The 13,301-nt window shown below is 43.3% G+C and overlaps 1 protein-coding gene across 1 annotated transcript in view; it reads left to right on the top strand.

Annotated features, from left to right (window-relative positions):
• The first annotated feature begins 308 nt into the window (after nucleotides 1-308).
• LANCL2 (LanC like glutathione S-transferase 2) overlaps nucleotides 309-13,301 on the top strand; it is a 33,167-nt gene continuing 20,174 nt past the window's right edge. Inside the window, exons 1-2 of the mRNA XM_005519096.3 lie at nucleotides 309-901; nucleotides 11,259-11,376. Of these exons, the coding sequence (XP_005519153.1) occupies nucleotides 701-901; nucleotides 11,259-11,376 (319 nt within the window). The 5' untranslated portion in view covers nucleotides 309-700. The remainder of the gene's footprint in view (nucleotides 902-11,258; nucleotides 11,377-13,301) is intronic.

Raw genomic sequence — 13,301 nt, 5'->3', positions numbered from 1 at the left:
CGGCGGCAGCTGCGGATGAGCCGGCCGAAGGAGCTGGTGGCGTACTGCCTGCTCCTGGGGCTGTCCGTGCCCCTCCTGCTGCTGCTGCCGCTCCTCTGAGATGCGCCGGGCGGCGGCTCGGCCCCGCATCGCGGGGACGGGCGGGAGGAGCCGGCGGCAGCCCCGCTCCGCCGGCCGGCGTGCTGCCGGCGGCAGCAGCAGCCCGAGGCACTGACGCCTCGGCGGGGGAGGATGAGGCGCTGGGACGAGCTTTGCAGCGGTGCCACCCAGCCTGCGCCGGCGGGCGGGCTGCCTCTTCCCGCGGGGGGGCCCGGCCGCGGCCCCGGCCGCGCTCTGCCCCTGTACAGGCTGTGATGCCGCCGCGCTCGGCGCTCCCCCGCTCCGGCTGACAGGGACGCCGAGCAGAGCCGCGGCGTCGCAGCTTTCCCTTTCGCCTTCCAAAGTTGGGCTTCGGTGGCTCGGGGCGGCGGCGCCTCCGCCCTGGGGCGTCCCCGATGGGCCCGCAGCCGCGGGCACTGTCACCGCAGCCGCCCTCCTGACCCAGCCCCAGCCCCAGCCCCAGCGGGGGCTGCTGTAGCCGGGGGCAGCTGTTGCCGGGGGCGGCCGCGGCGCTCGCGTTGCTGCAAAGCCGCCGCTCTGCGGGGCGGAGTGTGTCCCCGCCGGCTCGCCGTGCGGGGAGGCGGGCCGGGGGCCGGCTGAGATGGGAGAGAGCATGTCCAAGAGGCTGAAGCTGCAGCTGGGTGGTGAAGCGGAGATGGAGGAGCGGGCTTTCGCCAACCCCTACCCCGACTACCAGCCCCAGGGAGCCGTGGCAGCCCCCAGCGCGGCGGACGCCCACCGAGACAGGGCGCTGCAGCCTCCGGCGGAGGAGGAGTCCCTCCCCTTCGGCGCCGACGGGAAGGTGAGTCCCGGGCGGCGGGCAGGCGCCGCGTCCCGGACCCCGGGCCCGGCCTCACCCGCGGGTCGCTCGCCCCCGACGACAGCGGCGGCCCGCGGTGCGGGCGGCCGTGGTTCCGCCCCGGGGCGGCTCCGGCGGGGCGCGGGCCCGGCGGCGGGGGCGGTGGGGCTGCCCGCGGCCTGCGCGCCGGGCGAGTTCGGGGCGGCCGCCGAGGCCTCGGGGGCGCCCGAGGAGAGGGAGCGGCGGGGTGAACTGAGGGAAGGAGCGGGAGCTCAGCCCGGCCGCACGGCTCGGAGTCGGCAGCAGTGGCTCTTAATGCGGGCTGTTTGTTTTATTCCGGTACGGAAGTGAACGTGGTGCCTCAGCTGGAGGTAGTAGAACACTGTAAGGCACAACAGCAATAGCTGCTCTTACCACGGTGGTTCTGTGTCTCAGAAGAAGTTGTCAGCACAAGTTGCCCGAGTTTCACCAGAGAAAGTGCTTAAGGGAATGGAAAAGATGAGCGCCCATCTAGAAAAGAGTTTATTCTCAGGTTGTTACCTGAGACGCTGTGAAGCTAGACTGTTCTCACGTGTTTATTCACACTGACATACGCACATTTTTAGGTTCAGGTGCACCATGATAGGCACCTCTCAGTCGGTTCATGCCCCCAGAAGGTCTGCCTGGTAGAATTAGTCACACAAGGCTTTCAGTCTTCTGCTCTGCTTATCTCCTGGATGCCACGTCCTGCTGTTTGGTATACTATGAGTGTCCTAGGTTTTAAGTAGAGAAGCTTCTCTGACCTGGCCTCTTACCATGCAGGCTGAATTAAGCTGCAGAAGGAATGCCAGAATATGGACTTCCTTGTCGTTTAGCCTCATCTTTCAATCCTGTGCAGCTTTGTAATCTTTCGCATGGAAAACACTGCATGGTGACACTGCTACGTGCACAAATGCATTGAGGGTGGGGAAGTTAGCTTCCTAGCTCTCTTGATTGTATGCTGGGATGAGTAAAGGAGCTGTTGATATTAGCTCTGTATTTTTCTGCTTGTGGCAATATGGAATTACCTTGACTTACTGACAGAGTGAGACAAGGATGGTGATGGCCAACAGTGGGAGGGACACTCTCTCTGACCATTGTCAGTACCAGCAGGACACCATCAGCTCACCATCAGTCCAAGGCAATGAAAGGTTTCACTAAGTTGTTTATGACTGAGGTGTATGAAGTTGTACATGGCTAAGCAGAGTGCACAAAAGATAATATTTTGGGTCTTCAGTGTCTTAGCTGCTGCAGTTAATTGCAGCTGTCAAAAGCAGAGCATTTGAGAAGGTTTAAAAAGCAAGAGTAGGTTCAAAAGTGAAATCTGCTTTGTTTTGTACACAACTCCCTGGTAGTATGCTGAGTGTTGGTAAAATTATTATTTTTTTCCTTTGTGGAAGAGAACTGTTATTTCTCTGTTCTTTTGTATCTGGCTTAGTCTATAAAAATCATCCAAGTATGATGAGTTCAAGTATAAAGGCAGAGAGGAGATGGCAGAACCACTGTAAGCTATATATTATTGTTAAATAGGTTAAGAATATAACAAGTCCTTTATAGGCCAGTCATCTTTCTTGTGTACCTGCTTTAAATCCCACACTTCATGTCTATTTTTTAAAAGAGAAAATACTCCCTCATTTATTACTGATCTAGATGGACTAACGCTTTCTCAAGTGAGGTAACAAGAAGAATGGTGAAATATCAAAAGAAGATGAACATCCTTAAAAATTAAGTTTTAGAGTATGCTAGCTCTATTGCAAAATAGTTCAACACTTAATTTACTTCAGCTTTGATTCTTGAATGAATCTAAATTGAGAGACATCGTTCTGTGGCAGAACTGAAATGAGTTAGTGAAGAATTTCTAGCCCTGTGTTCTCATTAGGAATACCTGTTATGCTCTCCTATGCATGAGAGAATGGTGTTTTACAATGGGTGAAAATGTTTTTTCTCAGCATCATTTGTGGATGACATTCCTTGTTAAGGAGTGGCAGTCAGCAGCTATTTTGCAGGTGTGTTCAGAAACTATGTTAGAGGACCTGTGTAGTTGTGTTTTTGATAAAAGGTGGTGTCTGGGCTTTGTTCAGGAGGATGAAGCACCTCTGGAAAACAAATCTTCTGTACTGTCTTAAAACCATGTAACTACAGCAATTCTGTGCATCTCGAAGGAGAAGGCAGAAGCAAGTGTGCATTTTCTTGTAAAATTTCATCTCTGAAATCTCAGGAGTCATCTTACGTATTTCTAGAATGTAGCTGTGAGTATACTTATGTGTATTTATATTCTTTGAAGTATTGGCATGATGTCACTCCTAGTACTATGCTTTTGTGAGATTTCATGATGGGTACTCTTGGGGTGCTTTTGTTGTTGTTGTTTGTGATTTTCAGTTTATGTTTTAGTGGTTTATTTTTGCATTTAATGGCTCCCATTCCATCAGAGAAATATCTTTGCTTGCCTGAAGTCCCAGTGAAGGCAAAAGGACTTTACACAGGGTATGAACTCTGTTCTGTAAATTTCTGTATACAAGCACACAGGTTTCCTAAAAATGAGAGCATCTTTCAGGAGGCCTCAGTGCACTGCATAATTCCTTCCTCCCATCTGCTGCTGAGTGGAGCAAGGAGTGTTGAGTGACACACATAAATGACAGCCTGAGGTGTGCGGGGCTCTGCTGTTGTCATGGAAGGCAATGCATTATTAATCCATTTGATTTCTTAGTCTGTCATGGCTGGCATCTAAAATTCACCTGGTTGATAAAAGGACAAGAAGCTCTTCAAGGCATTGTCTGAAACGTGAGACAATCGGGATAAAATTCTGCATATGGAAATGTGTGTGGGTAAAATATTGTTCAGAAATCTTAAAGGCATGGGAGTAGGAGAAACAGAATTTGAGGTTCCTGATTAGCTTTCTTATAAATAGTCACAGTAAACACTGCAGCTATCTGTGTGGGCTCTGCTCATGCAGTTGAAATTCACTGTTTCCATGACTAGATTTCTTCACCATTAAAGTATCTTAAAGAACTTAAATTGCTTCTGTAACTTTTCTGAGAAAGCCAAGGTAATAATTCACCAGACAGCATTAATTCTAGATTAACAAGAAACATAATTTTAAATGTAAACCTTTGTTTAATAAGTGATAAATCTTTCAATTAAATGTATATCCTGTAGCCTTTTTCCTTTTCATGTGAGCCCCACAGAGATACTTTAGCCTAAAAGGTTACCTAAAGATACTATCTCAAAGTGGCTGGTCCAAAAATCTTCAAAATGGAAATGTACATGATCAGGGGAGGCAGAGAAATGAATAGACTCATAACAAAGAACACTCCCTAGTTCTTAGTTCCCTAGTATGGTAGAAGAGAGTGGGAAAGCTCTAAAGGATTTCCAGGGAAGGAAAAGGGTGAGGAGAGCTTGCTGCTGAGGGGTGGTGATGGCTTGTTCGAGGACCTACTGCCCACTGTCCTTGGAGCCACCACAGCCTGGTGCCTACATTTATAATAGTCAGGTGTGATTTGGGATTCTCCTTCGCACTGACTACAGGCCAGTGACATGGGAAAAAAAGTCAGCCTGATATTATTTGCTCAGCCAGGGGAACGTGGAAGCCTAGACAATGATGTGGATTTTATGGTTGTGCCAAAAAGAGAAGCATCCTTGTCATTGAGAAATTAACATGATCCCAGCCTTTACTTTAAGATTATTTGGATTTGTTGTGGAGTCACAAGACAGAAGCAAAATTAGATTCAGCCTTCATGGATTGGTCACTAGAATGCCCAAACTTCTTTTTTAGGCAAATTCTTTCTTTATAAGTTTTTTTCTGACTTACAGTGCTCTGAGAATATTAGAAAAAAGTGCTATGTTCTGAAAATATGCGGTACCTTATTAGGCTTTGCAGGGGACTCCTTACAGGGAACCTGTTTCAAAGATAATGGTGCTCATTGGCAAATATGTATTAATGGTGATATAGAATATTTACTTAGATTTATAATTTGGGTGATTTAGTAGTGTTTCCTAATGCTTTCTCAGTCTTCTGTTACTCTGGTAATTCCTCTATGTGGCTTTCAATCTTCCTTCTCTGTAAAATATATGTGTGTGTATATATGTTTATACATATATATGTGTATGTATGTATATATGTTTTATGGGTTTTTGTCATGGCCTCACTTGTCTTTTCCCTTTGTTTTTTGGTTTTGTGGGTGGTTTAGTTTGGTTTTGGATTTTTTTTTTTTTGTTTAGTTTTGTTTTTTAAAAATTTTCAGGGCATTTTACTGGTCTCACTGGCAGCAAGTTCTCTGTGTTCTGGGACTGACTCAGCAGCAACTTATGCTAGTGGGATTTATACAACTTATTGCACTGGAGGCAAAATTCAGTCTCCAAAGCCAGTAAATAATTCTTCCCACTTTTTTCCAGAGATGTGGGATGATGTAGCTGCATTTCTTGAGCTTGTTACTTTTTTGATAATTTCTTGGCATCCCAACTTGGGCATATGCTATTTTCATAGGGGACTCTGAAACAAAAAAGGTTTGTGTGGGAACTGACAATGGTCAAATAAGAGATTTTTAAGCTTCAGGCACTAGCTTGAGCCTGTGTGAAACCAAGTCACATAACTTTCTTAGACTGACCTGAGGAGCGTGGCCTGGGAAATCATAAGGAGGAATCCACACAGTCCTTGGAAAGGAAAACAACCTTTGCAGGTGTTGTTTGCATCCTTGTTGTTTACTTACAAGAAACAGTCAAGGGGTGGTGTTCCAATTGTCCAGTGATGGTGCTGTGTTAATGACCAATGAGAGTTTCACCTCTCAGACCCTTCTGTGAAAGATCTGTAATAATAAAACTTGCTCTCTTGTACAACCCAGCTAGAGAGTCTGCGTCATGCTTCACTGTTCCTAATATAGTGCGGCAGGTTTGCAGTATTCTCTGTGATTCTTCAGAAGGAAAGTTTGCTTTGCTTTTTGAGAGTCTTGGTCAAAACTGAGCCTGAAAACCAGTTTTTTATACTTCATTGTCCCTCACTAACTCCTGGCAGTTGTACACAGCCCGAAAGGAAGAACTGTTGCTTCTTTCCTACAGCACAGATCAGCACTGAACACCACTTAGGGGTTTTCTGATGCTTTTGTAGTGAAAGCTTCTCCTGCCATTCAGGAGGTGACCATAGAGTTAAGCCTGTTTGGTTTTAGTCAACCAGTTCTGAATGAAAATACTTTGTAAAATGAAACCCCCAAATTCTGATTAAATAGTCTCACATCCATCCACTCTTCATCAGCTTCCAGTTTTATCTTGCAAACCTGCATGTTAACGAGTTGTTACTCCATCTAGTTGTGTGGGCAAGTGCAATAGCACATACATGCTTCCTGGTGAAAATAAATTTTATTTGGGTCTAGCTGCACTGATCTGCTGTCAAGCTCAATATGTGGGATATATCTGCTCTCTGTGCATTGAGGTAATTTAGACAGAATTGGTAGAAGTTTTAGCTTTTTTTGCAACTTGAGGACCACCTAAAAATGTCACAGCTGGCCCAGAGACTTCTGTGTAGTGAGTGACATTAAATCATACTTACAGCAGACTTCTATTTACTCAGCTTTCAAGAAGTAGCATGCTGGTGTTAGGCTACCTGGAGGACCAGCAATTTTCAGTATTGCTCTTTTGCTTTATCAGTCTCCATTTATCAAAACACAGGATATCTGTTAATCATGTTTATTTTTGTTGCCAATAATCTGGAGCTTTTTGATGATTCTTTGTAATGATCTGGATATTTAAGCTTTGGGTTTTTGCTGTCTTATATACAATGAGACATATAACTTTTTTCACACACAGATGCATTAGAGACACAGTCTTCTTATTTCTCACATGCTTTAAGTAGTTCTTTCTATTACTTGAATGTTTGCCTTTTAATGATGTTTTTCGTGTCCTTATATCCTCTGAGACAGGGTGATGACTGTGTTTAAAGCCTATTGCTAAGCTGGCATTTGTAGCAGTGTAAGAATTTGCCTACAGCTATTGATTTTTCTATCTCTTCCTCCCCTTCCCCTCTTTTTTTCTTTTTACTTTTTTTTTTACTTTATTTTTTTTTACTTTTTTCCCCCATTATCACATGTATGGCACTAAGTGACAGATGACTGAAAAACAGCACAACGTGTTCTACAGGCAGCAATGTTTCAAAGCGTTCATTAGGCATGTGGTTTTGCAGAACTGACAGTTGTTTCTGGAGGACCTGTCTGAGAAGTATCAGAGAACTGTTTCAGTGTTTCAGAGGCTGGGTGATGAGCTTCAACAGTACCTGGTACTTTCAGAGAAGAAAGCGCTGCTCTTGGAGCTGTAAGAGTCTTTTGACTTAAGTAAAAATAAAGTAGAACTTGTTCTTCTGTACGAAAAGGCTGGTCAGCTCCTAGCAGACCTTGCTAGGTTCTGCATATGGGTTCCTACTGCCATCCCTTCTGGTCTGCTTTTGCAGGAACTTGTGGAGGTGAGCATGAGAGCTCATCCTGCTTCAATAGATCCATGCTCTAATGCATGGGTGTGAAACCTGTCTCCCTTACAGTCAGCGGCAACGTTCCCAATGACTTCAGTACAGCCAGGATTCTTCAGCTGAGCTGTGAGTTTTCCCCTACTGCATTCTTCCTTGCCAATATCTGTCGTGTCCTTTCTGCGATCTTCTATGGTTTTTGAGTGAGTTCTTGCTGCAGTACTAATCTGAGCTGTACTTTCTTCTCTTTGAAATGTACTTTGGCTGAAAGACAACACAGTACCATGTTATGCGTCCTGTTCTACACATCACCAGCAACAAAGTGAGGTGAAATAAAATTGTATTGGTAGGTTGCACAAGTGTGTTTATGTCATCTCCTTTCTGCTTCTGCAGAATCAGTTGCTTACTTCTGCAGTCTGGTTTTGCACATAGCATCAGTCCCCCAAAAACTGATGAATTAAAATAGGGTTAAAAGTAAGACGGTTGTTTTGGGAGCTGGTGGTGGCAAGAAAGATTGGTACATTGGCAACTTGTGAGGAAGCTGTGAACTCAGGTCTCCATTGCCCTGCTGTGACTCTGCACAAGTTCTTAGCATAGATGTCATGAGCAAGTAAATGCCAAGAGGTGTTTTTAAACAACACATGGCTATCTGAATGTCTTTGACAGATACGAATGAGATTACTCATCTAATGTCTGTCAAACAAGAGTGTTACTTTTAATGACAAAAGGAGTGCCATGAGGCCTCAGGGTTGCATTGTTAGACTTAGATCAGCACTGTGATATTTGGTTCAAATGCGCATGCAAGACTTTAAAGTTACAGACTTCTCCTACCTAGCAGAAATCATGATATACAATACATATGTAGCAGCTGCTTTTTGCCTCATCTGCTCTTGATTCTGGTTTGTTTAAGCGCCATGGCTGTAAAACTGGATATATCTGCAATGGTCAGTAAGAATCGGTATGTTATTGTAATGTTGACTACAAGTGAAGTGTTTGGAGTTTTTAGGAGACTTTTATTTGCATCATGATGTATTTTTTATAATAACAGAATCACAGAATATTCCGTGTTGGAGTGGACCTATAGCAACCGTTGAGTCCAACTCTTAAGTGAATAGAACATTTGGGGATCAAACCCATGGACTTGCTGCTATTAGCACTGTGCTGTAATGTGGGTGTGTAGTTCTAGTGCTGAATTTACAGAAGATGAGTTAAATTCTCTTTAGAAACCCCACAAATGAAAGAAAGTAGATAGTGGAAACATATTGCTAACAAGGACAACATAATTTAGACTTGTGATTAGTGCCAAAGGTGAGTGATGTTACATAAGTACTTACGTTCTTTACATTTTTGTTGGCTTTGGAAGACTTTGTTTTGGGATGTAGCTTTGCCTGCTGTCTCACTGCAATGGAAAAAGTGATATGGTTCAAATAAATAACAAAACCATTAATTTCCAAACCAAGATATTTAATTTTTTCTGCATTATTTTTGTGCTGATAATGAGCCTTTTTAGTTACCATAACCAATATAGCACAAGGCTCTATTTGGTGTAATGAGGAATGAGCTCTCTTTTTTTGTGTTTTGACAATATAAAACTTCAGCAATGTTTGGGATGATAGTGGTTGTTCTTTCTGCAGCAGCAGAGGAGTAATACAGCAGTTGAACTCCTGTAGAGAGCCTTTTCTAGTTACTCTTCAGCTCCTGCTATCACCCAATCTTTTGTGAACCAGAAGTAAATATACTACTGGATATCAGAGATCAGGCTTCCTGGTTTTTGTTTGTCCTTACAGAAATAACAAGTCACCTGCAGAAAAGGCTGAATGCCAGCTGGAAACATCCTCGTGAGATGAATGTGCTTCTGATGAAAATCAGTCTATGCTCCACACAAGTGTGTGTGTTAGGCTCAGTTGTAATGCTGCCCTAAGATTCCTTGAAGGAAGTTTTTAGATCTTCTAAAGCCAGCTTTCAACATTAATTTCTTCATGTTATTAATTTATTCTAGTGCATGTAAGCATCTGTTAGAAGCTTATAGGGGAATCTTATAAAATGATCAGTGACAGTACTAGGTTGTGAAAGCTTCAGAGCAACCAGAAAAAAAAGAGAGGCAGTGGTAGAGGAGTAAATAGCTGGAGAAAACTTCCTTGCCGCTTACGACCTATTCACACTGACATAAGCTTGGGAGTAGCTTTGTTTGGGCTTACAGATAATTATAAAAATATTCATTAAAATATCCTTTAATCTGTGATTTTTCAAGCACCGAACCAAGACAAGTAAGTTACAATTCGTGTTCTAGACAGAAGGATTACCAACCTGAGCTAAATTATTTGTATGGGACTGAGCTTTCAATGCAGAACCCAGGCATCCTGATGTCCTAGTATTCCCCTCCTACCACTAAGTAATTTAATCTGAGGTTTGATATAAAATATCCTGATTTGGTAACAGCAGGTGTATTGTCTGAACAAAAAGATAACCAGCATGCTTGTGATATGCAGTAGGTAAATAAATGGGGAGTCTGAAGCCTTAGTTCACTCTTGTCAGATAAGCTGAGCTCTATGCCTGGATGCATCCACGTGAATATCCTCATGCTGTTTCACCATATGCCTTAGCATTGGCATAGCTGTCTTTTGAAGAAGAGAGGCCCTGCCCTTGGGGAAGGTTTTCCTTTGTGTTGAGACCTCACTGAACTAGTCAAAAAAGGGATGGTGGTGGGGTGGTAGTCGGGATGTGGATGCACAATACAGTTCCCTAACAGAAAGGTGCTTAGTACCATATTAAGGCTGAAGATTAATAGGCTTCAGATGCCTACTGTATTTGGTTGCTATTTCTAGAGATACTGGAGAAGGTTAAGGTGTCTCTAGCTTGTTCCTAGAATGATACCCTGTTCAATGTGAGATGTAATGGCACAGTTTTCCTTTTCCCTTCCTATCCTACCATTTATATCCTTAAATGGATTTGAACTGTTGATCCTGGAGATTTCTGGTGTGTCAGAAGCCTTGTGCAATTCTTCTAATCTTTCTGATTTCTGAATCTGTTGGATGGATGTTTGAAATCATTGATGTTTATTTGAAATTCCACTCTGAATTTTGTACTCTGAAGACTGTATCTTGAGTAATCAGTTGCATCTAGGACCTGTAATTTATCCAAACCCACACTTTCGGGATGTGCTGCAGTCAGGCAAGAACTTACCTTACTACTGTGCTAATTTCCATGTTCCTTAGGCTTTAAGGAGTAATCAGTAACATATCTTCCCTAAAAGTGTGCATAATGAGAGAGAAATGTTGGCAAGAGTAAAGTATCCCCATTATATTTAATGCATTTCATCTATATAAATATTTTTTGTCAAAAGTATAAGCAAGCAGTGTGTAAAATCGAAGACTTGTTTCTCTGCCTTGATGCTTTAGCTGAAGATGTTGAGCTGGAGATACTCATCTTCTTGGACTTGATTGTCTTGAGTATGAACATTTGTCTTCCTTGGGCTGTTTCCTGCCCTGTAGTGCTACAAAGGCTGTGCAGGGACCTTGTGATGAGAGGAAGCATCTATAACACAGGGCTTGTGCTGCTTGTCCGTAACATGGTCTTGGTACTAGGACCCTGATTAGAATTACATACTGTCACAGTGTCTATAGCTGCTCTTTGTGTGACTTCAAAGAATGCACAGGTAATTTTTGTCTAATATAGATACTTGTAACTTACCCTAAAATGTAGTCAGAATACATTTACATGAGACACACTTAAGATGAACCACTTTGATACTGCTGATTGCTGTGTGTGTTATTTATTTCCTAATTATTTTTTGTTTGGGTTTGGTTTGGTTTTCTTCCCAAACAAGGAAGTGGAGCAGGCACTTTGGATTCTTTAATTTGTTTCTTTTCTGGTTCATTCCCTGTCTCCTGCTTTCAGGTCAATGCTCGGTTCTTAAAACGGATCCAGGCAAAAATCAAAGACCTTCTGCAACAAATGGAGGAAGGGCTGAAGACGGCAGATCCACATGACTGCTCTGCCTATACTGGCTGGACTGGTGAGAAAGCTAGAATTTGAATGAATTGTATTTGTTAAATGATGTAATTGGATTTATTCACAGGAGATTCTGATATTCTCATAGGAGTGGCAGAAATACTCTGTTACATTTTTGTGAGTTGTTTTTTCTTTTAACCCTGGAGTCTTGATCACTACTGTCTGTAACTTGCATTGACTTCAGCAGACAAAGATACAGAATGATAATTGGCTTTTCTATATGGAGATCATTGTTTTGCAAAAAGAGTAGATTTCCTAAGGCTGCTCTTTTATCTTACCTCTTGCTTCTTTAAGTTTGCTTTTAAAAATGAGTTATTTTTCACCTTTTTCTATTCAATGGGCTACTAGTTAGCAGTTCTCTAATGATAGCAGAATCTTCTAATCACAGAGTAGATGGGGGGAATATGTTCTGTGGCCAGAAGCTTGGAGCCTTCAGATCTGGAATTTGTATAGTTTGGCTGTTCTTTGTCTGTACAAAAATGTTAAAATGATTGTATGAGGAGGAGATGTGTAGAGGTGTGGTTGCAAGACTATGAAGATCATGAAGAAAATTAGGCATGTGCAGGTGATGGTTATTGCTAAGGACCATTTTTGATTTAGCATTGCATCACTGATGCTGTCCAGATGTAAATGAGACCTTCTAATTAGTGTAATTTAACTCTACCTGGCAACTAAATATCACACAGCTGAGCACTCATACCTTGCCCTTCCTTCATCCCCTCTGTCATAGTTGCATAGACAGGGGATTTGAAAAAAAAAAAGATAAAACCCATGGGCTGAGATAAGAACAGTTTAATAATTGCAATAAAGTAAAATAAAATAATAATAATAGTAATGGAACCAACAATAATAATTACAATTGTAATGGAAAGGGGAGAGGGATAAAATACAAGAGAAGTGTGTGATGCAGAATGGCTTTTCTCACCACCTGCTCACCAAAGTCCAGCCCATGCCTGAACAGTGATTGGTGGCTTCCAGCCAGCTCCTCCCAGTTTATGTACCCAGCATGATGTCCTGTGGTAGGGGATATCCCTTTGGCCAGTTCCTGTCAGTTGTCCTGGCCATGGTCCCTCCCAGCATCTTGTGCACCTGCTCCCTGGCAGAACATGGGAAACTGAAAAGTCCTTGTCTTAGGGTAAGCACTGCTCAGCAACAACTAAAACATCAATGTGCTCTCAGTGTTATTCTCACACTAAATTCAAACCACAGCACTGTAGCTACAGAGAAGAAAATTAACTATATCATGGCTGAAACCAGGACACTGATCCTTTAGGCAGAGCCTACAGTTTTCATGTCTGATGTGGTCACTATGCTTCAAGTTGCCAGGACATGTGCATGTAGGCCTGCTGGATAGAATTCTGTTCCTAGCTCAAGCTTCAGGCATACTTAAACTTTTAGCACCACATGTTTAAAATGTGCCCTGAGGAGATGTACTCTTTTATCTCTATGTCTTGGGGGAGGAGTAGCATGGAAAAGCTCTCCAGCCTTCATCCATCCTTAGGCTAAAATCTGGCAATTAAAGGGTAAAATTTCTTTGCTTTCTTCTTGATGTTTCGGTACAGATGGTCCTGTGGGTGGATGGGTGGGGAACTTTTAGACAGCTCAGGCTTAAAAGATAGACATGTTTCAGGGTCTGAAAGTGACTGGCTGCTGGGTGCGTGCAGATCTCCAGTGGTGGGCTTTCTCGTGCTGACAATACAGAATGGCTCCCAGGGAGCTGTGTTCTGACACAGTGACTGACAACTGAAATTATGGCTGATAAACCAGAGCATGCTGAAAATGAGTCATAAGGTAAAAGTAACACAGCCGTCATTAGCTGAAACAGGAATATAGATGAACAAGTGACGTTGTCTAATGAGTGTGGGATTTTTCCATCCTGTAGAAGGATTGCCATCTACATCTATTCCAAGCTGTTAACTTCTTTCAAGG

The sequence above is a fragment of the Pseudopodoces humilis genome, chromosome 1, assembly GCF_049639895.1.
Source record: "Pseudopodoces humilis isolate 2021_Gansu_Grassland_sample_001 chromosome 1, ASM4963989v1, whole genome shotgun sequence".
NCBI classification, from domain to species: Eukaryota; Metazoa; Chordata; class Aves; order Passeriformes; family Paridae; genus Pseudopodoces; species Pseudopodoces humilis.
The sequence above is the reverse complement of the archived record's forward strand: the minus strand, read 5'-3'. Positions and strand labels throughout refer to the sequence as shown.